General features: G+C 41.3%; 1 protein-coding gene across 1 annotated transcript in view; it reads left to right on the top strand.

Moving 5' to 3' along the window:
• The first annotated feature begins 5083 nt into the window (after positions 1 to 5083).
• Positions 5084 to 26515, top strand: part of MALL (mal, T cell differentiation protein like) — a 45994-nt gene continuing 24562 nt past the window's right edge. The window contains exon 1 of the mRNA XM_001373781.4: positions 5084 to 5276. Coding sequence (XP_001373818.1) covers positions 5169 to 5276 — 108 coding nt within the window. The 5' untranslated portion in view covers positions 5084 to 5168. The remainder of the gene's footprint in view (positions 5277 to 26515) is intronic.

Genomic DNA, 26515 nt, shown 5'->3' with positions numbered 1-26515 from the left:
CAATTCCAGAAGCAAGACAAAATTCAGATGCCTGGTGACAGTCCAGGATGCAGCGGATGACCTTGGCATCTTGAAAGCTCTGGGTACTCCCTATCGTCTGTTTCAGCCACCTTCATGACCATTAGAACAAATGGTTCTTATCCACCATTCTTCCAAGGGAAGTCTTCCCTGCATTATGTAGATTTGAGACCCATCGGTTACTTTCAACCTGGCTTAGCCTGCCTGCCAAATGATGGTTTTACCAGGGTGTGACCACAAGGCCTGCTACAACATCTTGGAGCCACAGGTGAGAGCTGGGTGGCAAGTGGATGCCAATGGAAGAAAGCAGCCCTGAAAAGGGCTGGGAAAACCCTCACATCAGAGGTACTGGCCTTCCCCGAACTCCCCTTCTCCCTCAGGACACTCTCATTTAGAGACAGCTTGGTGGTACAGGGGATAGAATGATGAAGCCTAGAATTAGCAAGACCCAAGTTCAAATATACTTCTTGGCTAGATGACCCTTGGCAAGTTACTTAATAGCAGTCTGCCTCGATTTTCTCAGCTATGAAATGAATATCATAATATAAAAGATTAACAGCACAATAATCATAATAGGACCCATATGTCCAGGGTTGTGGCATAACCAGTCAATAGTCAAATGGCCAATGGTCAAATTAATATACATAATATAAAAATAAGTGTAAATAATATAAATAAATAAAAATATAGGTAAAGCAGTTAGTATAATGCTTGGCACACAGGTGCTTAATAAATAATTTTTCTTCCTCCAACCCCCTATACACAAGGAAACAAGCACAGACTTGCCCAAAGTCACTCAGCCAGCAAGTATCAGAAGTGACACTCAAACCCTGGTCTTCTGACTTTTAGTCTCTGGCTCTCTTTACCTCTGTGTCTCAGCTGTGGAAGACAACATGGTAGACTGTAAAAGGCATTGACTCTGGAAATGAAGGATCAGACTTCAAATCCCTCTAAGGCTCATCTCCTGTGCCACTTATATATTTTAAAAAAATATAAAAGAGGGAAGTCTTGTACCCAAGGGAAGCTTGGACCTTTGGTATGGAGAAGGGGAAAGAGAGGAGAACTCCCTTCTCAAAGTGGGGTTCAAGGGAGACAGCAGATGTAATGGGTTGGCTCAGAGAGAGGAGAGGGGATTTGAAGATTTTCCCCCTTCTGCCTTCCCTCCTTAGCTAAAGCTGCTCTCCCCAATTCTCTCTTGTCCCTCTTGTCCCCCCTCTACTACTCGAGACCAAAAGGTCTCCCCTTGATCTGTTCACTCACACTCAGCTTGGGGAACAGATAACTTTTAATGTTAACTCAATCAGGTAATACAAAAGGAATAACGGGCAGGGAAGAATAGGAAAAGGCATGTGGGAAAAGGGGGTCCCTGTCTCTAAACCCTTTCCCCTCCCTCCTTGAGTTTGGGGGGGAACTTGGGCCTTGGCAGCCTGAGCCTCCTGAGAAAAAGTCAGGTTGACTCACCCCTGGGCAACAGGAGCTGAGGTAAAGTCTGCTTAGGCTTCTCTTCAGAAAGTCCCTTCAATTGGGAAGTATTGGAGGGAAAGATTTCCATTCACCAGCAGGAAAAGTGGGTAACCCTCAGAAGAAAGTCTTTTCCTACCTTCTCTCTACAGCTTCTCAAGACTGAGAGAGCTGCTGCTTTCGCCAGAAACTACCCCTCCTTCCGGATTCCCCTCCTGGGGCCCCTCCCCCATTAAGGTGATCAATTTCACATACTCTTCAGTCTGGTCCTTTTTCTCTAGTGCCTTCTCTCTGTCACACTTAACTTCCCTGGCCTCAGTTCCCTCATCTGCAAAGTGTGGGGGTTGAACTAGACGGCCTCTGAGGATCCTACCAGCTCCAGGATCTACATTCCTATGTGCCAGGTATCAGGCTAGGTGAATAAAGGATACCTTTTTTACTGCTTTTTGCTATTTGACAGGAGAGCAAGCAGTTTACTTGTGAGGTTAGGACTTAACCAGTGGCTGGAAGCCAGGAGAGAATTGCTCAGAGTCCAGCTCAACCCACCTCTGGGAAGCTATTTCCCAAGCAGACGTCCGACTGTTGGTGGTGTGATCATGAGATTTGGCCAGATTCAGAAAAGGAAAAAGGAAGGAGGAGGCGGAGCATTGGGGATATACACCCAGGAGAAAGGAGCAGGGTAGGAGAAGGGCTGCCCTGCAAGAGAGATGGAACAAAGGAAGCACAGAAGACTTAAAAGGCATCCCCAGGAAGGCCTCAGACACCACAGGAATCCTGAACTCAAGGGCACTGGGAGCCAGCACTCTAGCGTACTCTCCCTGCTGGAACAAAGCTCTTTTCTAGCCCTTTATGCCACTGCTCTACCTCATATGAGGAGTTGTTGTGAGGAAAGGGTTTGGCAAATTTTATTGGTGATGTGGGAAGGGGGTTTATTTACTTATTTCTTAAATTATGAACTTAAACACCAAAGAAAGTGGATATTGCCATACACATAGTAGGACAGAAAAAGAGAATGATGCATGAAACTATGAAACTCCTTTATTACATAAAACTTGCTTTTCCTTTTAAGAGCAGCAAGGACTATCCCCTACTAGTAGCAAAGGAGACATTGTTGGGTGGCTTAAAGTGAGGCAGAGGATCATTTCTAGGCTCTTCTCCTCCCACTCTTCTCCAGGGGAGGAGGGGAAGCAGGGAGTTGGGGGCAGAAGCTTAGCCACTCTGCTCTTCTGGGGTTGGGGGTAGAGAGTAGAGTATTTGGCTAGAATTATATCTCGAGGGCAGCTAGGTGGTGCAATGGATAGAATGCCAGCACTAGAATTAGAAAGACTTGTCTTCCAGAGTTCATATCTGGCTGTAGATACTTCCAAGCTGGGTGACCCCAGGCAAGTCATTTAACCCTATTTGCCTTAGTTTCCTCATCTGCAAAATGAGAAGGAAATGGCATAGTATCTTTGCCAGGAGAATCCCAAATGGGATCACAAAGAATCAGACACAACTGAAATGACTGAACATCAATAACAAAATTATATCTATTTGCTCTCTTGAATATTACTAGTCTACAGGAGGTAGTTTTCACGTTCAAGCTAAATTTCTGGTTGCTGTTCATTATGGGGGAAGCAGGACTCCAAGCTTTACATCCAAATCTTAATTCCCTGACTGCCAAATAGCAGTTCCACAGTCTGAATAAGCAATTAGCAGCAAAAAAAAAAAACAAAAAACAAAAAACAAAAACAAACACCCCATTTACCCTAGGTGTCAAGTGACAACATGTATATAACCCAGAGGAATTGCTTGTCAGCTCTGGGAGCAGGGAGGGAAAGAAAATGAATCATGGAAACATGGAAAAATATTTTAAAAAAATTTTTTTAAACTTAAAACCATTTAGCTAAAGTGATAGCATCATGAAAAAAAAAAGAAACAAAACTGGCATGACAAATAAGAATAGTTAAGCAAAACAAATTCCCACCTTCATTATATCCAAAAATATTTGTCTTTTTGCACCTTGGTTCCATCATCTTTCTGTTAAGAAGTTGATGGCACATTTGTCATCAGTCTTCATGGTTGGTCACACTTTGTAAACTTTAGAGAGTTATATAAACATGAGTTATTGGGGCCAGCTAGGTGGCTCAGCCAAGCCTAGAGATGGGAAGTCCTGGGTTCAAATCTGACCTCTGGTACTTCCTAGCTGTGTTGATTCTGTGCAAATCACTTATCCCCATTGCACTCAACCTTGCCCCCTTATGATTCAATATACAGTATTGATTCTAAGACAGAAGATAAAGATGAAAAAAATTGATGTCATGATCATAGAATAACAATAACAACTAATATTTGTGAAGAATGTTAATATATGTAGCCTTTATGAACTCTAGGGGTCCTTTGCCAACCTCCACTCTCACTGGTGAGTTGGATCTCCAGAGGGAAGCTGGCTAAGTCTTCCCCTTCAGGCTTCTAGGGGTGCTCTATAGAGTCGGAATATATTTCTAATGATATCAGCTCAAGCCCCCATTCCAGTATGTTGTCCCTAATATCAATCACCAGTTGCAGTTAGTATCTCTCCACTATCCTTCTATTAACCCAATGATTAGTGTGCCCATTATCCATGTAACCAATTGATTTCTCCTAAATATTGATTAACTAATTAATATCAATTGACTTTTACAAAGATATATTTACTAAAAAACTGTAACAAGAACCAAAATACACCATCATCTCCTTAATTCAGGGACACATTCTCCTTTAAACAGCTTTGTTTGGGAGCAGCTGGGTAACTCAGTGGACTGAGAGCCAGGCCTAGAGTGGGAGGTCCTGGGTTCAAATCTGACCTCAGACACTTCCTAGCTGTGTGACCCTGGGCAAGTCTCTTAACCCCCATTGCCTAGCCCTTACCACCACTCTTCTGCCTTGGAACCAAGACACAGTATTGACTCCAAGTCGGAAAGTAAGGGATTAAAAAAAATCGCTTTGTTTCCTAGGAAATTGAGTTCAGACCTAGAACAACTGGCCTCTTTCTGACTCTTCCTATGTGAAATGAGTGGATTTGGGTGATACAGTACCCAGAGCAGCTTTTTCAAGCTAGAAGAGAGATTCTCGAGAGTTAAAAGCTCCTCTATGGATTGCCTCCTCCTGTCAGAATGTGGATATCCAGAGAGCCCTACAAAGGCTGCTTTGCTTTTAGACTTACATTCCCAGGACTCAGTTCAGCTCTTTACACAGAGTAGGTGCTTAAGAGATGGTTTTGTCATTCATAACTTTCACTCATTGATGAGGAAACTCAGACCAGGAGACGGTCTGCAAAAGGGCAAATTACTAGTCCAAAGTCACACAGCTAATAAGTGGCAGGGCTGAATTAGACTGACTCTGGAATTGGGCTTCTTCCCCTGAGCCACACTGCCCTTCCTCAGGGGTCCCTTCCTGCCCAAACATTCCACAGGGCTCTATCTGAGCCTACGAGAGTCTCATTTTAAGTCCCGTTTCAGTGCCCTACAGTTTCATTGATGATTCTTTTGGCTGAAGTGAGTGGAAGGACCTGCTGGGCTGGAAATCTTTTTTTTTTTCCCCTTCAGTTTACGTCTCGGGCCGTGGGTGTGTCAGGGTATAATATTTGAAGTATTGCGTGCCAGGCAGAGTTGCTGCACAGATCACCAGATCTAGGTGAGCTGCAACAGAAGCCACTGAACACAGAGGGGATGGCATCGAAAGACTTCCCTCCACCCACAACCTATGCACCACCGGAGGTGCCAACAGGATTAGGCTTTTTTCTGACAATCCCGTATGCTTTCTTCATTCCAGAACTGGTGAGTCTCTAGACTTTCCTTTCCTGCAAAGTCTATGAAGAGAAGGGAAAGGCTGACGGGGAGGTGGGAGGACAAGAAAAAGCCAATTCACGTTTCTGTGGCATTTAGAGCCATGCCTGAGTGAAGAAAATACCTAAATCTTCAGGGAAACCTTTTTACTCTCTTGAGTTTCTATTATTTTCCTTCCTAATCAGGAAGCTGGTCTCTTTTCCTCAGTTCAAGTCTGTCCAGAAAACAGCTATCTTTATGTTTCCAAAACCTTTTTAAAAAGGCACCCCAAAATAGACTTCCTTATGAATTCCATGCTCAGTTCCAGTTCTGTTGGGGAGGTGGCCATTTAAAGGCAAAGCCAGCAGGGAATGAATGCTTAGCACTGTGTTACTCAGCAGACCAGGTTTTGACAACGCATTACTGGCCCCTAAAATAAACAGGATTCTGGATACGGCATTTGAACTAAGGCTTTATACTTAGGCCACTTCTTTTCCCCTTCAGAGAGCTGTTTGGGGAACTGGAAGGGATCTCAGATGTCATCCAGTCCAAATTTTTACAAATAAGGAAACTGAGGCTCATAGTCATTTGCCCAAGATCATAGGGGTAGTAAGTAGAAGAACTGGGATTTGAACCTACATCCTTGGATGCTTTTCCCACGATATCATTCCAGTGAGTGAATTCTGGACTTTTGGAGCACTACCATACTCTTTTCCGGGGAGGAGGACAGGAAGGAAGGCATGGTGGGGGAGGACTGAGGGGGAAATAAAGAAAATGCTGGGTGTGGAATCAGAGGCTCTGACTATTGGCCTGGTTCTGTTCATTATTGCCTGTGTGATGCAGAGGCAAGATTCTGAGCCTCAGTTTTCTCATCCTTAAATGACTTAATCTAGCTGACTTCTAAGGCATCTTCCAGCTTTAAATCTGTCTTTTTTTGATGGCTCAGTTGCACAAGGAGGGGCAAAGAATCCTTTCTTCCAGAGTTGAAAATACGTTCTTTTTCTTTATTACTATTTCCTATTCCTCTCTCAGTTATTGTTATCTGATTTTGAACTTTGGCTTATGTGTATTTCATGCAATAGAGTACGCTGGCAACACTAAAACCAATAAAAAAACAGCAACCAACATTTAATCTATGGGTCAGATAGCATTTGAGAATCTGTTACTGACATTTATTGCTCAGTGTGAGTATTATGAATAGGACAACTCATATCAAAACTAGGAAGAGGGAGCAGCTAGGTGGCTCAGTGAATTGAGAGCCAGGCCCAGAGATGGGAAGTCCTGGGTTCAAATCTGGCCTCAGACACTTCCTAGCTGTATGACCCTTGTAAGGGGTAAAATTTATGGTTGAACTGAATATATTTTGGGTTGGTCACCAGGGGTTTAATTACTAAATCCCAATGAATTACTAAAGTCAGAAATAGATTTTATGGTAGTTTATTTACAATAGAGGGAAGAAATTAAGGAAATGAGAGAGGAAAAAGAGAGAGATAGCTGGTCTGAACCAGGCAGGAGTACTGAGGCCCCAGCTGGGGGTTGGGGGCAGGTTGGAAGATTAAAATCTAACAGGGCTTCCAGCCACAAGGCCTCCTCTGAGCTGAGGGTTCTCTCCAGAAGCTGGTACCTCCAGAAAAGCCAAGGAAAAGGGAGTCAGCCTTTTAACTCACCACGTGGCAGTCCAAGGGAACCAGTCTGAGGTTCCTCCACTGCCAAGTTCTTTTCACAAAAAGTCCATAATGACAGGAAGTCAGTGGGATCCCAGGAAATGTAGTTCTTTTTTAGGGTAACATTTTCAATTATACTCCCTGGGCAAGTCACTTAACCCCCATTGCCTAGCCTTTACCACTCTTCTGCCTTGGAACCAATACTTGGTAATGATTCTAAGATGGAAGGTAAGGGTTTAAAAAATTTTTTTAAAGAAAAACTAGGAAGAAGAGGCCACCAGGTAGCACAGTACATAGAGTGCCATGTCTAGAGATGAGAAGTTCTGGGTTCAAATCTAGCCTCAGACACTTCCTAGCTCTGTGATCCTGAGCAAATCACTTAATCCCAATCACCTTGCCCTTGGCCACTTTTCTGTCATTGAACTGATATTAAGACTGGAGGTAAGGGTTTAAAAAGAAATCTGGCAAAAAAGGTCATAGCACATTCTGTCAGTTGGCATGTCTTCAGTTTCTGGGATATAAGGATCCTTCCATACCAGATAAATTCCAGCCTGCTAGAAACTTGATTGGGATGTAATCAATTACTTGACACTCAAGCCTTGTGAAACTGGTTAGCTGAATGGAAAGTCTTTCCCTTTTTCTAAAACTGGCCATTTCTGCCCCAAATTTGTTGTTGTTCAGTAGCTTGTTGTGTTTGACTCTTTGTGAATCCATTTGGGTTTTCTTGGCACGAAAGATACTGGAGGAAATGGTTTGCCATTTCCTTCTGCAGCTTATTTTATAGATGAGGAAACTGAGGCTAACGGGGTTAAGTGACTTGCCCAGGGTGACCCAGCTCAGGTCTTCCATCAGCTGCTCCTGATAGAGGAAGAGAAAACACAACTGGAGATTTTCACTTTCTTACTTTCCTTTGTCCTGATTGAGCAAGAGGCTTTGGAAGCTGTCAAGGACTTGAGTAACACTTGCAGATAACCCTATAAAGAAGGAAGCCAATACTAGTTATTCTCAGGGCGAAGGTGCCCCACTGGTGAAGCCCCACCCAAAGGCATGGTGGTTCTCAGTCAGAGCCTCCCCTCTGCGATGGAGAGATCTTGGGTTTCTTGCCACACAAGTGCCCTTTCAAATGTTCTTTGAGTTCTGCGTTTACAACAATGATGTTGTCTTCATCGCTTTGCCTTTGAAACTTTGAAGTTCCATGAGTAAGCCAAACGTGCCTGTGACATGGGGCTGCGGCCAGAAGCAAGGGTGATACTGATATGAAATTGGGTGGGAGATGAGAGTTCTTGGGGAAATCATCATCATCATCAGAACAGCTAACATCAGGCTCATGGACAGAATATATAATAAGAATGCCAGAGGAATACAGAATCATTTTGGGATTTGAGGGTGGTAAATGAGTCTTCATCATTTGTATAATACAGGATAAAACACCTTGTTATGAGAAAAATGATATTATATCACATTACATTATATTTATTATTTCATATTACATTATATTATATTTATTACATTACATTTCTTATATTACATTATATACTTGTTATATTACATTATATTATACTATAATATATTACATTATATTATTTTATATTTATTACATTGTATTACATATTATACTATATTATATTAAACTACTATATATTACATTACTTATATCATGTCATAGTATAGCATATTACATTATAGTATAGAATATCTCTATAAAAGAGATAGTATAAGAGTAATTAAGTGGCTCAGTGGATTGAGAGCCAGGCTGAAAGATAAGAGGTCCTGGGTTCAAATTTGACCTCAGACATTTCCTAGCTATGTGACCCTGGGCAAGTCATTTAACCCCCATTGCCTAGTATAATATTTATTGGGAAAGGAAATTGGATTTGGAAAACAAGGGGATAATGGTAGGTTTCCTTTCCACACTAGCCCTTACTGCTCTTCTACCTTAGAACCAATGCACAGTATTTATTCTAAGATGGAAGGTGAGGGTTTAAAAAAAAAAAGAAGCTCAAATGCAACCTTGATCTGATTATTAGAATGATAATAAAAGCTTGTGGGTATGTGTATAGCACACAAAGTATGCTTCTCCCTTTCAACAATTGTATTAGGAGAGCAAATAGTTACTCCTCTCATTTTATAGATAAGAAAGTTGAGGCTAAGAGAAATTAAGAAGTATTCAAAGTCATCCAATTACGAATAGGAGCTGAGTTGTATCTTATCATATCCTTGGACTTGAAAGCTCATCATAGGATCCAGGAACTCCCCTGCTAGCCTGTGCCAAATCCATCCATCAGCGTTGATTCAACAAGTTTCTGGCACAGGGATGATCCTGGATATAGCCCATTTGCATGAATGGTCTACAAGAATGAGTCATACTTTTTTTATTGTGAAGCATTCAGGGCTACCGTTTCCTTACATTGTCTCTGGGGGCATTCCAGACAAACTGGATCAGCTACAGCGAAGGCTTCCAGGTGGAAAACTCATTTGGAATAGAATTTTAGAGCAGGAAAAGACCTTAAAGATCATTTAGCAAATCTTCCTCATTTTTTTTCCATGTGGAAGGAAATCAAGGTCCAGAGAGAGGCATTAAGTTGCTTGACCAAGGTTACACAACTAGTTAGAAAAAGAGCTGAGCCCTGAACCCAAAATCTCGTGTCCTCTACTTGTTCCAGTTCCTTCTATTGAGCCTCAGATAATTTTTCTCGTAAGATTATAGGATCATAGGTTGAGAACTGAAAGGAATCTCAGAGGCCATCTAGTTCTAGCACCTCATTTTATAAATGAGGAAACTGAGGTCCAGGGAGACTACGTGATTTGCCCCAGGTTATACAAGTAGTGAGCATCAGAGGTGGGATTTGAACTCCAGAGTTCTTCCCAGTGCACCACAAAGTCTCTAAGAAAGAATTTCTTTTCATTTACAAATCACACCAAGGGAACAGAAGGGAACTTCCTAATCAAAAGATTCTTCAAGCTAGAGAAGCAGACTGGCTTCTCTTCAGTTATTTTTCAGTCATGTCTGACTCTTTGTGACCTCATTCAAGGAAGATCCTGGAGAGGTTCACCATTTCCTTCTCTGGTTTATTTTATAGATGAGGAAATTGAGGCAAATAGGGTTAAGTAACTTGCCTGGGTTTTACACAGCTAGTAAGTGTCTGAGGCCAGATTTGAACCCAGAAAGATGAGTTTTCCTGACTTCAGGCCGAGATTTTATCCACTGTGCCATGTAACTATTCCCAGGATGTTCTCTGGAGCAAACAAAAATGCATGGGCAAAGGCTTCATAAGCTTCATTTCTCAAAATAATGTTTTTAAATGCATAATATGAAACATATAGCACTGCAAAGGAAATGAATTATTTTCCCATCCAAGGTCACTTACTCTTTAAAATCTATCCACAGATTCCTTGGAGGTCCCTGGACCCCAGAATAAATTATCTTGTTTCCCAGGCAGCTTGGTGGTTCAGTGGATAGAGACTAGGCTTGGTGACAGAAGGTCCTAGGTTCAAATCTGGCCTCAAATACTTCCTTGCTGTGTGATCCTGGGCAAATCATTTAAGCCCAAGTTGCCTAGCCTTTACCACTCCTCTGTCTTGGAACCCATATTTACTCTCACTTCCAAGACAGAAGGTGAGGGTTTTTAATTTTTTTTTAAAAGAACCTTCTTTGGAGGGGAACTTGAATGTCTCCTCTAGATCTCACTTAGAATTAGTTCCTGACATCTCTCTGATCAAATCCTAACTGACTGTTGTCTCTTGGGATATCCTTTCTCCTTATTTCTCTCTCCTAGAATCCCCAACTTCCTTCAAGATACAGATCAAATACCACCTCCTCCTATACAAGATCTTTCCTGATCCGCATTCCCTCCTTGTTCTCTTCCTCATAAATTACTTTATATTTATTCTGTTTCTATTTATATGTTTATGTGTCGCTAACTCTAGTAGACATCTTGAGAGCAGGGGAAGCTTCTTATTTGCCTTGGCATCCTCAGTGCCTACTTAGCACAGTGCCAGGCATATGCTAAGGACTTAATAATTTGAATTGAATTGAACAAGCTCAAAAGAACACAAAATTAAATCAACTTAAAATTTTTTTTCTGTTGCTTTTTATTTCTATAATACCGAAATTTCCAGATAGAGTCCCCACCAAGTCTTTCCTAGTAGCAAAGCTCAGTAACACAGTGGGTAAAATGCTTGACCTGGCATCAAGAAGAGCTGAATTCAAATATAGCCCCAGACACATAATAGCTGTGTGACCCTGGGCAAGTCACTTAACCCTGTTTGCCTTAGTTTCCTCATCTAGAAAATGAGCTGGAAAAGGAAATGGCATACTACTCCAGTGTCTTTGCCAAGAAAACAATAAATAGGATCATGAAGAATCAGATATGACTGGGAAGACTGAACAATAGTAACAAAAAAAAGTGACTGAATATTGATCACATTTGGCAGCATATATAACAGTCTCTGCCTTTAGCCTCCCCTCTTTCTGCAAAAAAGAGAAACTGTCTATCGATTGGTCATTACAATTATGCAAAATTCAGGTGCCTTTTTTATTTACAGTATTATCATTGTTGTAAATATTGTTCTTCTCATTTTGCTTACTTCCCTTTCTATCAGTCCAAAAAGTCTTCCTGAGTTTCCTTATACCCATCATTTTATGCCATTTATATACCACAATCCGTCCAGCCAACCATCCAGTTGATGAGTACCCTAGTCTGTTTCCGTTTTTTGTTAACATAAAATGTACTACTCAGTCAATAAGCATTTATTAAACTCCTACTATATGCCAGGCACTGTTCTAAAGACCAGGGGTACAAAGAATGGCCAAAGACAGTCTTTGTCCTTGAGGAGCTCAGTCCAGTGGGGGAGACAGTCATGCAAACAACTACATACAAACAAGTTAAATACAAAATAAATTGGAAATGATGAACAGAAACAAGGCACTAGAATTAAGGGGGATTAGAAAAGGCTTCCTGTACAAAATGAGATTTTTATCTAGAACTTAAAGGAAGCCAGAGAAGCCAAGAGGTAGAGCTAAAGAGGGAGAACATGAAGGGACAGTCAGAGAGTATGTGCAGGTGGGAGATGGAGAAACTGCAAGGAGGTCAGTGTCATTGAACCACAGAGGATGTGGGAAGAGGTAGACCAGAGAGGTAGGAAAGGGCCAGGCTATAAAAGGACATTAAAAGCTAAACAAGGATTTTATATTTGATCCTAGAGGTGACAGGGAGCCAGTGGAGCTTATTTAATAAGGAGTGATGTGATCAGATCTGAGCAATAGCAAGATCACTGCCAGTGAGTAGAGGATGTCCTGGGTCAGCAAGGTGGTGCAGTGGGTAGAGTGTCAGACCTGCAGTTAAGAACTCATCTTCCTGAGTTCAGATCCAGCCTCAGATACTTACTAGCTGTGTGATCCTGGACAAGTCATTTCACTATGTTTCCCTAAGAACCTCATCTATAAAATGAACTGGAAAAGGAAATGGCAAACTATTCCAGTATCTTTGCCAAGAAGACCCCAAATGGGGTAATGAAGAGTAGGGCATGTCTGAAAAAAATGGCTGAATTAGAAGGGAAGCAACAAAATGGGGGGGGGGATTTTATAACAAAATCCTCTGACAAAGATCTAATTCCAGAAATATATAAGGAACTAAGACAAATATACAAGAAATCAATCCATTCCTCAATTGGCAAATGGTCAAAGGATATGAAAGGGCAGTTTTCAGATGAAGAAATCAAAACTGTCAATAATCACATGAAAAAGTGTTCTAAATCCCTCCTGATTAGAGAAATGCAAATCAAAACAACCAACTCTGAGGGACCACCTCATACCTAGCAGATTGGCCAATATGACAGCAAAGGAAAGTAATAAATGTTGGAGGGGATGTGGCAAATTGGGACACTAATACACTGCTGGTGGAGTTGTGAATTGAGCCAACTATTCTGGAAGGCAATTTGGAATTATGCCCAAAGGACATTAAAAGAATGCATACCCTTTGATCCAGCCATACAACTATTAGGTTTGTAGCCCAAAGAGATAATAAGGAAAAGACTTGTACAAAAATATTCATAGCCATGCTCTTTGTGGTGGCAAAAAATTAGAAAATGATGAGGTGCCCCTTGATTGGGGAATGGCTAAACAAATTGTGGTATATGTTGGCGGTGAAATACTATTGTGTTGTAAGGAATGATGAATTGGAGGCTTTCTATATGAACTAGAAGAACCTCCATGAGCTGTTGAAGAGCAAAGTGAGCAGAACCAAAAAACATTGTACACAGAAAGTGAAACATTGTGGAACAATTGAGTGTAAAGGACATTGCTACAAGTAGCAATGCAATGATCTAAGACAATCCCAAGGGACTTATGAGAAAGAATGCTATTCACATCATGAGAAAGAACTGTGGGAGTAGAAACAGAAGAAAAACATGATGAAGAAAACAAGATGACTTATCACTTGTTTATATAGATACATGATTTGGGGTTTAGTTTCAAAAGATTGCTCTATTGCAAAAATGAATAATATGGAAATAGGTATCAAGTAATAACATTTGTATAACCCAGTGGAATTGCTTATTGGCTCCAAGAGGCGGGGTAGGGAAGAGTGCAGGGAAAGAAAATGTATCATGTAAACATAGAAAAATATTTTTAAAAATTAAAAAGAAAAAATGGCTGAACGAGGAGAGGGAACCTAGAGCAGGGAAAGCCTTGAGGCAAAGAGAACAACCATCAGACTATTATAGTAGTCTAGACATGAGGTCACATGTTCCTAATCCAAGGTGAGGGCAGTGTCAGAGGAATGAAGGGGATTTATGCAGGAAATATAATGAAAGTGGATGCATCAGTCCTTAGCAATTGATTAGATATGAAATATAAGAGAGAATGATTCCAATGGGACATCAAGGTTGTGAGCCTAGATGACAGAGAAGATGGTGATATTCTTGACAACAAAGGTGATTTAGGAAGTGGGACATTAGGAAAAGGTTTACTGGAAGATGATGAGTTCAATTTGGGACGTATTGGATTTAAAATGGCTATTGGACATCCACTTTGAGAGATCTAAAATAGGCAGTTGGAGACACAAGACTGGAAGTCAAGGAGGGATTATTGTTTAGTCATGACTGACTCTTTGTGACCCCCTAGACCATAGCACATCAATACTGTCAAAGGGGTTTCTTTGGAAAAGATACTGGAGTGGTTTGCAATTTCCTTTTCCAGTTCATTTTACAGATGAGGAAACTGAGGTAAACAGGGTTCCATGACTTGCCCAGGTTCACAGAAATTAGTGTCCGAGGTTGGATCTGAGCTAAGGTTTTCTTGATTCCAGTCCCAGAGCTCTATCCACTGAGGCATCTAGTTGCCTCTCAGGCCAAGATTAGGGCTGGATAAATAAATCTGAGAATCAGGTCCATAAATATGATCATTGAATCTATGGAATTCATTCAATTCAGTTTTCATAGTTTAGAAAGAGAAGAGAAGAGCGTCCACATCCACAGCAGAGACTTGGGGAAGAAGGAGAGGTGAAAGTTGAGGTGTGCCTTGAAGAAAGAGTAGGATTTGGAGAGGTGGGTTGAGAAAGGAAGGCATTCCAGATAGGCAAGGCAAGTGACTTAAATAATAAAACCAGAATATAAGAAACTGAGATCCCACCTCATTTCAACTCTGTTCTTTTCTGGGTAATTTTGACCTAATGGCCCCAAATGTAGTCTCAGATAATGGAGTTCACCTTTCTCCTTTCGGAAAGTTATCTGGTCTTACTTACAATGCATCCTTTCTTTCCTCCATCCTTACCTAAGGGTTTTATGACTTTAGAACTTTACCCTGGGACAGGGCAGGTCTGGCTAAGTGGAGGATGGAGACTGATTACAAGAGATAATCATTCCACAACATTTCTCCTATCTCTCCACTCATATAGCCACTGTCTTCGTTTAGGTTTCCATTACCTCTGGCCTAGCTTGGACAGACTTCAGGAGATAGTGCTGGACAGAAGGATCTGATGGGCTGACATCACTGCAAGACAGAATAACAACAGTCTCTGGTCTAGACTAATGTACTAACTCTCTAATTAGACTCCCTCCCTGGTCTTTCCCCTCTCCAAGCCATCTTCCACACAGCCTCTAAAGTGGTAACAGAATAAATCTGACCATGTTATTCCCCGATTAAAAAGTTCATTCGTTTGCCTTTAAAACCTTCACCACTAGGTTCTAGTCTCCCCTTCTGCCAGTCTACATTCCAGCCAAACTGGCCCAATGACCCATCACCAGACTCTGTCCTTTTGCTCAGGCTGTTCCTGGAATGCTTCCCCACCTCTGCTCTAGAATCTTTACTTCTCTTTGAAGCTCAGCTCAAGGGCCACCTTCACATGGAGGTTTTTTTCCTGATCCCTCAAGTTGTTAGTGTTCTCTACTCTATCAGTTACTTCAAATTAACCTTGTTGTTCAGTTGTTCCAGTCATGTATAACTCCTCTTGACCCCATTTGGGATTTTCTTGGCAGAGATACTGGAATGGTTTGCCATTTCCTTCTCCAGCTCATTTTATGGACTAAGAAAGTGAGGCCAACAGGATTAAGTGATTTACCCATCATCGTGTGCCTAGAAAGTGTCTGAGGCCAGATTTGAACCCAGATTCTCTTGATTCCATGTCTGGTGTTCTAACCACTGAACTTCCAAGCTGCCCTATTGCATAAATTTTAATCAATTTATTTGCATATATGTGGTTTTCCCCCAGTAGAGTGAAAGAAAGCTCTTTGAGAGTTGAGTCTGTTTTCTATTCATCTTTCTTACTTTATCTCCCAACATAGTCCCTGACACTTCATAAATGATTATTGATTGACTGATAAATACTCTCAAGGTTCCTACAATCAACACAGGTTGAGAACAGTTTTGAATACTAAAGCCAGAAAGAAGTTGAGAAATCCCTTCATTTATAGATGCAGAAATGGGATATGAGATAGGAAGTGAATAATTGCCCAAGATAACACAGCAGTTTCCAGGCAATGGCCCCAAATAATTTAAACATTTCAATGGATCTGCAATGTCAATGAGGTATTTCCTCCAGAAAAACAGATTACCACCATCCACACCTTTTCATTCCACGTGATATTTGTTCTTGTCTTCCCATAATTCTTCTATAATAATAGCTAATATTTTATATAGGGGTAGCTAAATGGAGCAGTAGATAAAGCACCAAGCCTGGAGTTAGAAAGACCTGAGTTCAAGGTCAGTCTCAGATACTTACTAGTTGTGTGAGCTAGGGCAGGTCACTGGGCAATAAACTATTTGCTTCAGTTTCCTCATCTATAAAATGATCTGGAGAAGGAAAAGGCAAACCATTCACTATCTCTGCCAAGAAAATCTCAAGCCAGAAACGACTGAACCACAACAGCATTTATAGGGAGACGTATGAAGTGCAAGTCCTTCAAATATCCAACAAAAATAACGAAAGTCTCTTAGCAAATGGCCCTGGGTTCTACTATATCACTCTGGCATCTCCATCTATTCAGTCAGCTCTTCAAAGGCCATACCAGGTTAGAAGTAGAAGAATCAACACCTGCATATTATGCCAGGCTTGGCCACTTCCCAGTCTGTTCTGATTCCCACAAAACTACTTCTCTCTTTGGAGACAGGACTCTTTGAGGACTCTCATCTTACTTGAGGAATGGGGAGTGGGGTGAGGCAGCTGTAAACTGACCCAGGAGAGAATCAGCCCATAGCATTCAAGGTTCCATGGTTTTTTTCCTGCTCTCTGTTGATGAGGATAGCAAGAAATAAAAGGAAGAGAATTGAATGAAACCTTTATTTCTTCACCAGATTCTGGGGTAAAAACCTCCCCAATTTAGGATACAATTAGAACATCTCCTGGTAAAATATAATAAATGAAAGGAAAATCAAAGAGTTAATAAATCCCTTAAGGGGATTTAGGAGATTAGGAGGAATGAAAAAAAAGATGCTCTATGGAGATGATGAAATTGGAGAGATGAGGGAATGTTACCACCCAATTCAAGTACGTTGAAGAAGAAAATTCCAAAGAAGCAAGGTCCCACAGTGACATTTATTAAGGGATTGCTATGTCCCAGGCATTGTGCTAAGTGCTAAGAATACAAAGAAAGTATCTCAAGGAGCTCTCAACCTAACTGTGATTAAAACACTTTTTTAGACCAAGACATTAAAGTGGTATGCACTGAAAATATTTTCAAGGAGGCCTATGTGTAAATCTCTTGACACTCTAAGAAAAGTGGGGGACATCTTGGTTCAGCAGCTTGAAAAAAATATTAGGGGTAGGGAAGGGGGAAGCACTTTACTTAGACCCATAGATCGGGCCCCTTTGCTGATATAGATGAGATTATTTTTATTTTTATTTTTTAAAAAAATTTTAAAACCCTTACCTTCCATCTTGGAGTCAATACTGTGCATTGGCTCCAAGGCAGAAGAGTGGTAAGGGCTAGGCAATGGGGGTCAAGTGACTTGCCCAGGGTCACACAGCTGGGAAGTGTCTGAGGTCACATTTGAACCTAGGACCTCTCATCTCTAGGCCTGGCTCTCAATCCACTGAGCTACCCAGCTGCTCCCTGAGATTATTTTTATTGTTCATTTTTATGTAATGTCGTAAATGGCTGTCATGAGCCCATAAAAAACTGCTTGAGAAAAAAAAAATGACCCTGACTCTGCTCCAAGGTGCTAATGAATGAACCAACACCTCTGGGGAAAGAAAGTGGTGAGGGCAAAGGGCCTGGCTGGGTGAGGCCCAAATATTCAAGGATGGCAGGAAGGGTGGGTTTACTTAGCGTGATGGGTGATGTCAGGCTCCAGGAGGGAGTCAAGAGGGGTTTGGAAAGGAGGACAAAACTGCTGATGGCCAGAGAGATCAAGACAGAGAGAAAAAACTTTTCACACTCTGGGGACAGGCAGGAGGACCAGCAGAGAGGTTCCAGGACCAGAGTAACACTGATCTAAATTTCCTAAAAGGAAAAATGAACTTGAGAATGGCCTCCAAATAGTCTGCAGGGACAGAGAGATAAAGGAGAAACTGTATGGAGGGTAGGTGTGGTGGTAGAGGGAGGAAACAGCCAAGAAAGTCAGTAGGTGTGGTTGGAGCCAAGGAAGGAAACCATCAGAGGTTGGATGAATACCTTGGCAAGGAGGGTGGAGGGAGGGATATTTCCACTCTCCCCCTCCAATGATGCACACACGCCACCCCCTACCCCACCCCAAATACAAAAAGAAAAATGGAGCTGGTCGCTAGAAGGTTGATTGGGTGAGGATAGGAAGGGGAAGGGCATATCAGAGCATCTTGGACCAGAGTGATGGGCCATGAAAATATCTAGCAGGGACAGAAAAAGAGGCAGACACACACACACACACACACACACACACACACACAGAGAGAGAGAGAGAGAGAGAGAGAGAGAGAGAGAGAGAGAGAGAGAGAGAGAGAGAGAGACAGGGGAGACAGACAGACAGAGAGAGGAAACAGACAGACAAAGACAGAGACAGGGGAGAGAGACAGAGAGACAGGAGAGACAGAGAGAGAGACAGACAGACAGACAGACAGACAGACAGACAGGGGAGACAGACAGACAAAGACAGGCAGAGAGAGGAAACAGACAAAGACAGAGACAGGGGAGAGAGACAGAGAGACAGAGAGACAGAGAGAAAGACAGACAGGGGAGACAGACAGACAGAGACAGACAGACAGAGAGAGGAAACAGACAGACAAAGACAGAGACAGGGGAGAGAGACAGAGACAGGAGAGACACAGAGAGAGAGAGAGAGAGACAGACAGACAGACAGACAGGGGAGACAGACAGAGAGAGGAAACAGACAGACAAAGACAGAGACAGGGGAGAGAGACAGACAGGAGAGACAGAGAGACAGAGAGAGAGAGAGAGAGACAGAGAGAGAGAGAGTATGAGAATATGAGGGAAATGTTTAGCATTTGACATCCTAACTTCATTTATTGCTTAACACAGGGTTATATTTTAATGGCACATTTAGGGTCACTCCCATGTTGGACTTAGAACTTGAAGGGTGGTGGTGACTATGTAGGAGGGGTTCAAGCACAGGTTTTTCTTGGCCTGGATCTTTGACTCTGGATAGGTCTGGGAACACTTCTCTGTACTAAATACTCCCTTATACACTGACTTCTGAAACTTTTGGAAGACATGAATATTTCAGGGGGAAATATCCACAAATGTTTTTTGTTCCTAGTAGCAAATGGATAATAATTAAAATACTTAAAAGTATAGGGAACTGAATTTGGAATCTCCAGACCTGCATTTGAGTCCCTCTTTGGCCTCTTTTTTCTTTTATTTAATTAAATTATTTAATACAGTACAATAATCATTGAAATTAAATTATAATTTTATATTGTATATTATTTTAAATTATTGTGATTTTCTCATTTATTATATATAAATGTATTACATAATAAATTAATAAGTATGACCCTGAGTTAGCACAGAGTAAGTAGATGTTTAACTGGTACATTGTTTAAGATATCATCAATTGAGAGTTGGAAGGATCCATAGAGATCATCCATCCATCCCAACTGTCTCATTTTATAGAGAGGGGAAATGACTTGCCTAAAATTACACAAGTAGTAATTATAGACAGAATTCCAACCAAAATCCTCTAATTTACAGCCTAGCACTCCTTCCATTTTATTATGTTGTCTCACATGAATCCAGAAAACCATTAAATAACTCCTAGAATTCAGAAAAATGTTATAACCCTTACCTTCTGTCTTAGAATCAATACTCTGTATTGATTCCAAGGCAGAAGAGTGGTAAGGGCTAGGCAATAGGAGTTAAGTGACTTTGCCCAGGGTCACACAGCTAGGAAGTGTCTGATTCCAGATTTGAACCTAGGACCTCCCTTCTCTAGACCTGGCTCTCAATCCACTGAGCTAACCAGCTGCCCCCTATGGAATATTCTTTGAAAAATGACCCTTAGTAATTTTTTTCAACTCTTTCAACCTCAGTTTCCTCATTTGAAAAATGAAAGTGTTGAACTAGGTAATCTCTAAGGTCCCTTCCAACTCCAAAAATCTGTGATCTTATGACCCTGTTACTTCATCTCTTAAAGTTTCCATTTCTTCTGTAGAAACATGAATACTTGCCCTATCTACCTACCTATCTGCCAGAGTTGAAAATCATATTATGAATTATAAAGCAATATATAAATGTGAGCTAGTGTTGATATCATTATTACATATTTTTAAGCTCATATTCTGTTTGGGAGAATCAATACTATGTATTAGTTGCAAGGCAGAAAAGTGGTAAGGACTTTGGGGGTAAAGTGACTTGCCCAGGATCTCACAGCTAAGACATGTCTGAGACCAGATTGGAGCCCAGGACCTCCCATCTCCAGGCCTGTTTCTCAATCTACTGAACCACCCAGCTGCCCCATTACTATTTTGTATTAAAGCGCACTTGCTCACTACCCTGGAACCAAGCCACCTTCACGGCGGGTTCTAGGGGTATCCATTCTTAGATGCCTAGAATGTCTTTCTCTCTAGTGTCATCAACAAGAGCCCTCATCAATTGTGTTGCTTCTCTTCCTTCCACTGTTAAATGCTGGTAAATGGCTAGCACCCCATTTCCATTTAACCGGTTACCATCACTTAGCTTTTACAAAAGGACATTTATTTCAAAGATACGGTGAGAACAGAAGTACAAATATTTCTTCCCAGTGTCTCAAAGGCACCCTCTCCTCTAGATCACAGTCTTAGAGAAGAATAAACTCAGATGTAGCAGTTTCTACACCGTACAAGTTTCACCAAGTTCATGTCCAAAAGGAGCACTGATGCCGGATAAGTCCTTGTCTCAGCTACTGGGTCCCAATAGTACCTCTTCATTTTTGCTCCTTGGGACACTAGGCTAGCTGCGAAACTTGGCAGCTAGGTGATGCAGTGAATAGAGTGCAGGACCTGACATTAGGAAAAATCAAATTCATGAATTCAAATCTGCCCTCAGACACTTTCTAGCTGTGTGATCCTGGGCAAGTCACTTCACTCTCTTGGCCTCAGTTTCTTCATCTGTCAAATGAGCTGGAGAAGGAAATCCAGCAATCTCTGCCAAGAAAACCTCAAATGGAGTCATAAAGAGTTAGACATGAATGAAACAAAAGAACAACAAAATAAGATATATAAGAAATATTTGGTAAAACTTTAAGAATGATATACATGTCATTTCTTCTTTTTCTTCTTCCTATTCCACTTCCTCTCCTACCTCTGCTTTCTCCTTTCTTCTTTTTCTTCTCTTCTTCTTCCTCCTCCTCCCCCTAAGGATCTATTTTCTATCCTTGCTGCTTTTCTGCTTTGTCAAACAGTATTCTGTGTGGCAAATGGCCTGGGGTTCCCCATCTTTTGTGGGCTTGTCCCATTTCCCATAGTGTTCTCTGAAAATAAAAGAAATTGATTGTCTTGGTATTGCTGCCACTTGACTTCATGTGCCTTTTGCCTTCACCTCTAGTATGCTTCTATATGTGGCTGAAAGTGCTTAAAAAGCAGAGCTTATTTTGGTCTCATGTGGTCAGTATGATCTCCTGGTCCAGGCTTTAGGATGGCGGCTTTCTGTTCTGTCATCTCACCCCAAGTGCATATGTCAGCCAACCCTAGGTAGGAGCTCAGCCACATAGAGCGAGCGACCAGTGTAGACATGCTAAGGAGGGTGGAGACTGGCCCACCTAGAAGAGTGTTGCCCATCAATTGGAAGGAGTAGCGGACTTCTTAATCCATGCTGGTGATGAATGAATCTTCTCCGATTAAACTCATCTCATTTAAAGGACACAGGTGTATAATGTGCCACTGGGTTTTACTTCTGTTTTTATAAGCTCTTATTTACTGAACCTTGAGGAACCAATGTGGGGTCACCAAGGGGCTGAGGAACTTGGCTCTCCCAGTCCTGTACCCGGGCACGAAGTTTGGACCAGATTCAGTCTGGAGAAGCCTGATTCTAAGAATGGATTAAACTCCCTCTTGTCACACTCAGTGAGTGACTCATCAAGATACTTATGGCTCTCCTCTAAGGCCCCTGGAAAAAAATGGGAGAATTATATGGGGTCTGTAATGCACCCTTCCAACTTTGAAGTTCCATGTCATTCTGCATGAGCAAGTAGCTTGCCATATAGAATACTGAGTTTATTTCCTCCTTCTTTGGGCTCCCTCTGTGTTAAGTGCTGAGAACCTCTGGTTTGTTTGCCCGAGATGGCATGAAGATGATTCATTGTCACATTTTGGCAAGGGTTATGTTTCATGAGTTCAAGGAAGCCTGAAGGAAAATTGTGAAATAAGTGGTTTGCCTTTGGTTTTCCTCTCCCTCTTAGTTCCTTTTCCCTCTGCTCTGGTCTCCATTCCTTGTCTTATGTCCCATAAGGTTTAACTTAAAACTAATATGTTAGTGTTCCTTAAGTGTGTAAAGGTCTATACAAGAGGAAAGAAAGCAGACGAATTTGTTCTCTGTAGCCCCAAGAGGCAGAACTAGACCAAATGGATTGAAATTATAGAAAGTCTGTTCAAAAGAAGGAAGAATTTTTAATAACACAAATATCCACCTGCTACTATAAATATTTTGGTGAATATAGAAACTTTCTGTCTTTAACCTCCTTGAAGTTTATGGCTAGGATTGGGATGGATCTCTGGGTCATGGGATATGAATAGTTAAGGCACATTTTTTTTCTAATTTGAAATTTTTCTCCAGGATAGTTGGATGACAGCTTCATTGATTGTATATAATAGTAGCTATCTTCTTGTATGCTTTCTAACATTGACTATTTCTGTCTTTTGATTTCTTTGCCAATTTTTTGCCAAACCTCTCATTTTACCAGTGAGGAAATCCAAAGCACCAAGAGGTCAAATAAGTTGTCCAAGGCCACGCAGAGAATAAATAGCAGAGTTAGTATCTCTCTACTCTTATATTCATCACCTTAATCGAATGACTCATCAGATCTCAACTGTTCTATTATAATAGATTTTAACTTGATTTCCTAAAGTTTTTCCTCTCTCCAATCTGAATTTTATGCATCCACCAAAAATATCTTTCTAAGACATAGATCTGACCATAGCACTTCCTCAAAAATTGTCAATGACTCCTATTACTTCTAGAATGAAATAATTCCTTGATCTGTTATTTCTGATCTGAGAAACCAGAAAGTTGAACTGCATGGTTGATCTCTTGTCCCTTCTCTTAATAAAACTCTAAGACTCTAGAATAAGTAGCAAATCCAAAAAACTCCAGAAGGTTGGATTGGATGATCTATCTCTGTGGTCCCTTCTCTTAATGAAACTCTAAGATCTTGTCCAGGATAAGTAGCAAATTCAAGATCTAAGTGCAGATCATGCAAAGGGTTTAAGGTATGACCACTTGGAGTTATTTAGGAGGGGATTCCTGTTTTGGATGTGGTGGACCAGATGGTCCCTGGGTTCCTACCACTACTGGGATGTCAGCTCTCAGGTTAGTGAGATGGACACAAGCCCACCATGCCACTTACCAACTGTCTCCATTCTATAATCCCAGCTCCTCTTTCAACTTTAGCTCTGAGAACAACAATCAAATCAATATTACCTTTCCTAGAAAGGATCTCCTGTCAATCAACTGCTCCATGACTCCAGCCACCATCCCTCTGAATTTCTTGTCCAAAACATTCATCCCTAGCCAATACTTTAATGCATGTGTTGTCTCCTATAATAATGTAAGTTCCTTGAAGGCAGGGGCCATCTTGCTTACTTATATTTGTATTTCTAGAACTTGGCACAATCCCTAGAACATAGTAAACAATGAATATATCCTTTTTCATTCATTCATTCATTCATTCTTAGCTTTGACGAAGGAAATCTATGTATATCAAAAATTTAACAAGACTCTATCTGCATTTTAATGGAGCACTCTTAAAGACCCCAAAGCCCAAATGGAGAAGAACCAACATCAGTCATCCCTCCTTATCTCACCTGAATAGGAATGAGAACTTAGTAGTTGAAGACTTAGTCTATTTAAGTCATAAAACCTGCCACTGTTCTCAAGTGATCCAGCTCTTTGTACTGACAGCACTGTCACTGGAGGGCAAAAGTAAGACTCATGTTTTATAGAGGGTAATAATGGTCAATATGAACCACAGAGGGGATAAGCTGGCATATCATTAAGAGCAGGCAATCATTCCTGTGCAGAAGCACTAAATAACTTGGACTAATTGGGTTGTCCCAGACTCTGAACTATTTATTTCACCATCTTAATGTAAAGGGAAAGTAGAAGGGCAAGGATGACTCAGAGGAGGAAGGAACATATGAGGCCAAAGGAAATACTCTGCCTATTCTTGGTTCTCTTGTCCAAGTGGCACACTTGGCGTGGTGTGAGGGAAAAAAGAGTGTTTCTGCCTTATAATGGACATGAAAGAAATGATCCAGATGTTAAGGCATGGGATGGGATGAAGTATTTATGTACCCTAGACAAATGTTGGCAAACTCTATTTTCTTGCACCCCAACTTATACGTCACTGTCCATTGAGGCTTTGAGCTTTGCCATGGGTACCTTGACTTTGCCATGGACGCTTGCTTTACCATGGGCACCTTGACTTATCAAAATATAAATAATGATGCTAACTGACATTTACAAAGCACTTAAAAACTTAAAAAGCACTTTATATATATGATCTTATTCCATCTTCACATCACAGAGAAGCACATATGCCTGCTATTATTTGGGCTCTGCCATCTTTCTAGTTGTTCTGGCTTGCTAACTCAGTGTCATCCTCAACCCCATACTCTTGTTCATCCCCATATTTTATCAGTTGTCAAATCTTATTGTTTGTCCCTCTATGATATCTCTCACCTTTCTCTCCATGGACAATCATTAACAGTTCCCAGCATAAACTCTTTATCAATTCTCACCAGACAATTGCAATTGGTTTTAATAGCTCAAATCTCTTCTTATCACATAGCCACCAAAGGGATTTTCCTACAGTGTAAAGCTCATCATGTTGCTGAGTAAACTTTAGTAGCTCCTTATTACCTCTGGATCAAACATCATTTCCTTAGTTTGTCGTGTAAAGCCCTTTAAACCTGGTCCCTTCCCATCTTGCCAATCCTCTTTAATAATACTCCACCCAGTGAATTATGTTCTTGTTGTTCTTGTTGTTCAGTCATTTCAGCCCTGTCCAGCCCTTTGTGATCCCATTTAGGGTTTTCTTGGCAAAGTTTTGTTTTTTTTTTTAAAGGTGCTTTGCCATTCCCTTCTCCATTTTCCAGATGAGGAAACTAAGACAGAGTTAAATGACTTGCCCAGGGTGAAACAACTAGTAATTGTCTAAGGCAAGAATTGAACTCATAAAGATGAGTCTTCCTGATTCCAAGTCCAGTACTCTATCCACTAAACCATAGGTGACTGCCCCCTAGGACATAGATACTTAAATACTTATTGGCTAATTGAATGAGCTCATTCTCTACAGATGAAAATTGAAGCTCAGACATGTTAAGTGGCCTGTCCTGTATCTGAGGCAGGATTCAAAATCTGGTTCTGCCAAATACAGTGTTCCTTATATTACAGTGGGGGGGGGGCAGCTGGGTAGCTCAGTGGATTGAGAGCCACGCCTAGAAATGAGAGGTCCTAGGTTCAATCTTGGCCATAGACACTTCCCAGCTGTGTGACCCTGGGTAAGTCACTTGACCCCTATTGCCTAGCCCTTACCACTCTTCTGCTTTGGAACCAATACACAGTACTGATTTTAAGATGGAAGATAAAGGAAGAAGAACTTTCATTTACTTGGTGATCCTTTCCCCATCCTCCAACTTTGAGCTCTTAGAAGAGAAGGCCCAATGAATTCCAAGCTATTAGCCACCCTGACTTATCCTTTTTGCCCTTTGTGCTTTTCCTCCCCAAAACTCAATAATAATCAATGACATTTGTATAGTGTCTGCTGTGTGTGCCATTGGGCTAAGCGCTTACTTTACAATTATTATAATTATTATCTCACTTGATCCTTATGATAATCTGAAAGATAGGTGCTGTTATCCCCATTTTATAGATGAGGAAACTTAGGCAAACAGAGGTGAAATGACTTGTTCAAGGTCACACAGCTAGTGTCTGAGATCATATTTGAACTTGGGTCTTCCTGACTCTAGGCCCTTCACTAAGCCTTGATAATTATAGCCCTTTGAGTTTTGAATACTATCTTCCTTGGAAAGGAAGGCAGGCAGGAAGAATGGTATAAAAGAAGGAAAGGAGAGAGGGAAAGACAAAAAAGAGGAAAAGAAAGAATGGAGGAAATAAAGGAAAGGAAAAGAGGAGAGAGAAATAAAAGAAAAGAAGGGGAAAAGGAGAAGAGGAGTGGAGAGGAGAGAAGAGGAGAGGACAGGAGAGGAGAAGAGAGGACAGAAGAGGACAGGACAGAAGAGGACAGGAGAGGACAGGACAGGACAGGACAGAAGAGGACAGGAGAAGACAGGAGAGGACAGGACAGGACAGGACAGGAGAGGACAGGACAGAACAGGACAGGAGAGGACAGGAGAGGACAGGAGAGGACAGGACAGAACAGGAGAGGACAGGACAGGACAGGACAGGACAGGACAGGAGAGAGCAGAAATGGGGGAACTCTGTGGCCTCTCAGCATTATTCACC

This window comes from Monodelphis domestica, chromosome 1 (assembly GCF_027887165.1).
Source record: "Monodelphis domestica isolate mMonDom1 chromosome 1, mMonDom1.pri, whole genome shotgun sequence".
NCBI classification, from domain to species: Eukaryota; Metazoa; Chordata; class Mammalia; order Didelphimorphia; family Didelphidae; genus Monodelphis; species Monodelphis domestica.
Note: the sequence above shows the minus strand (reverse complement) of the source record. Positions and strands in the feature narration are given on the sequence as shown.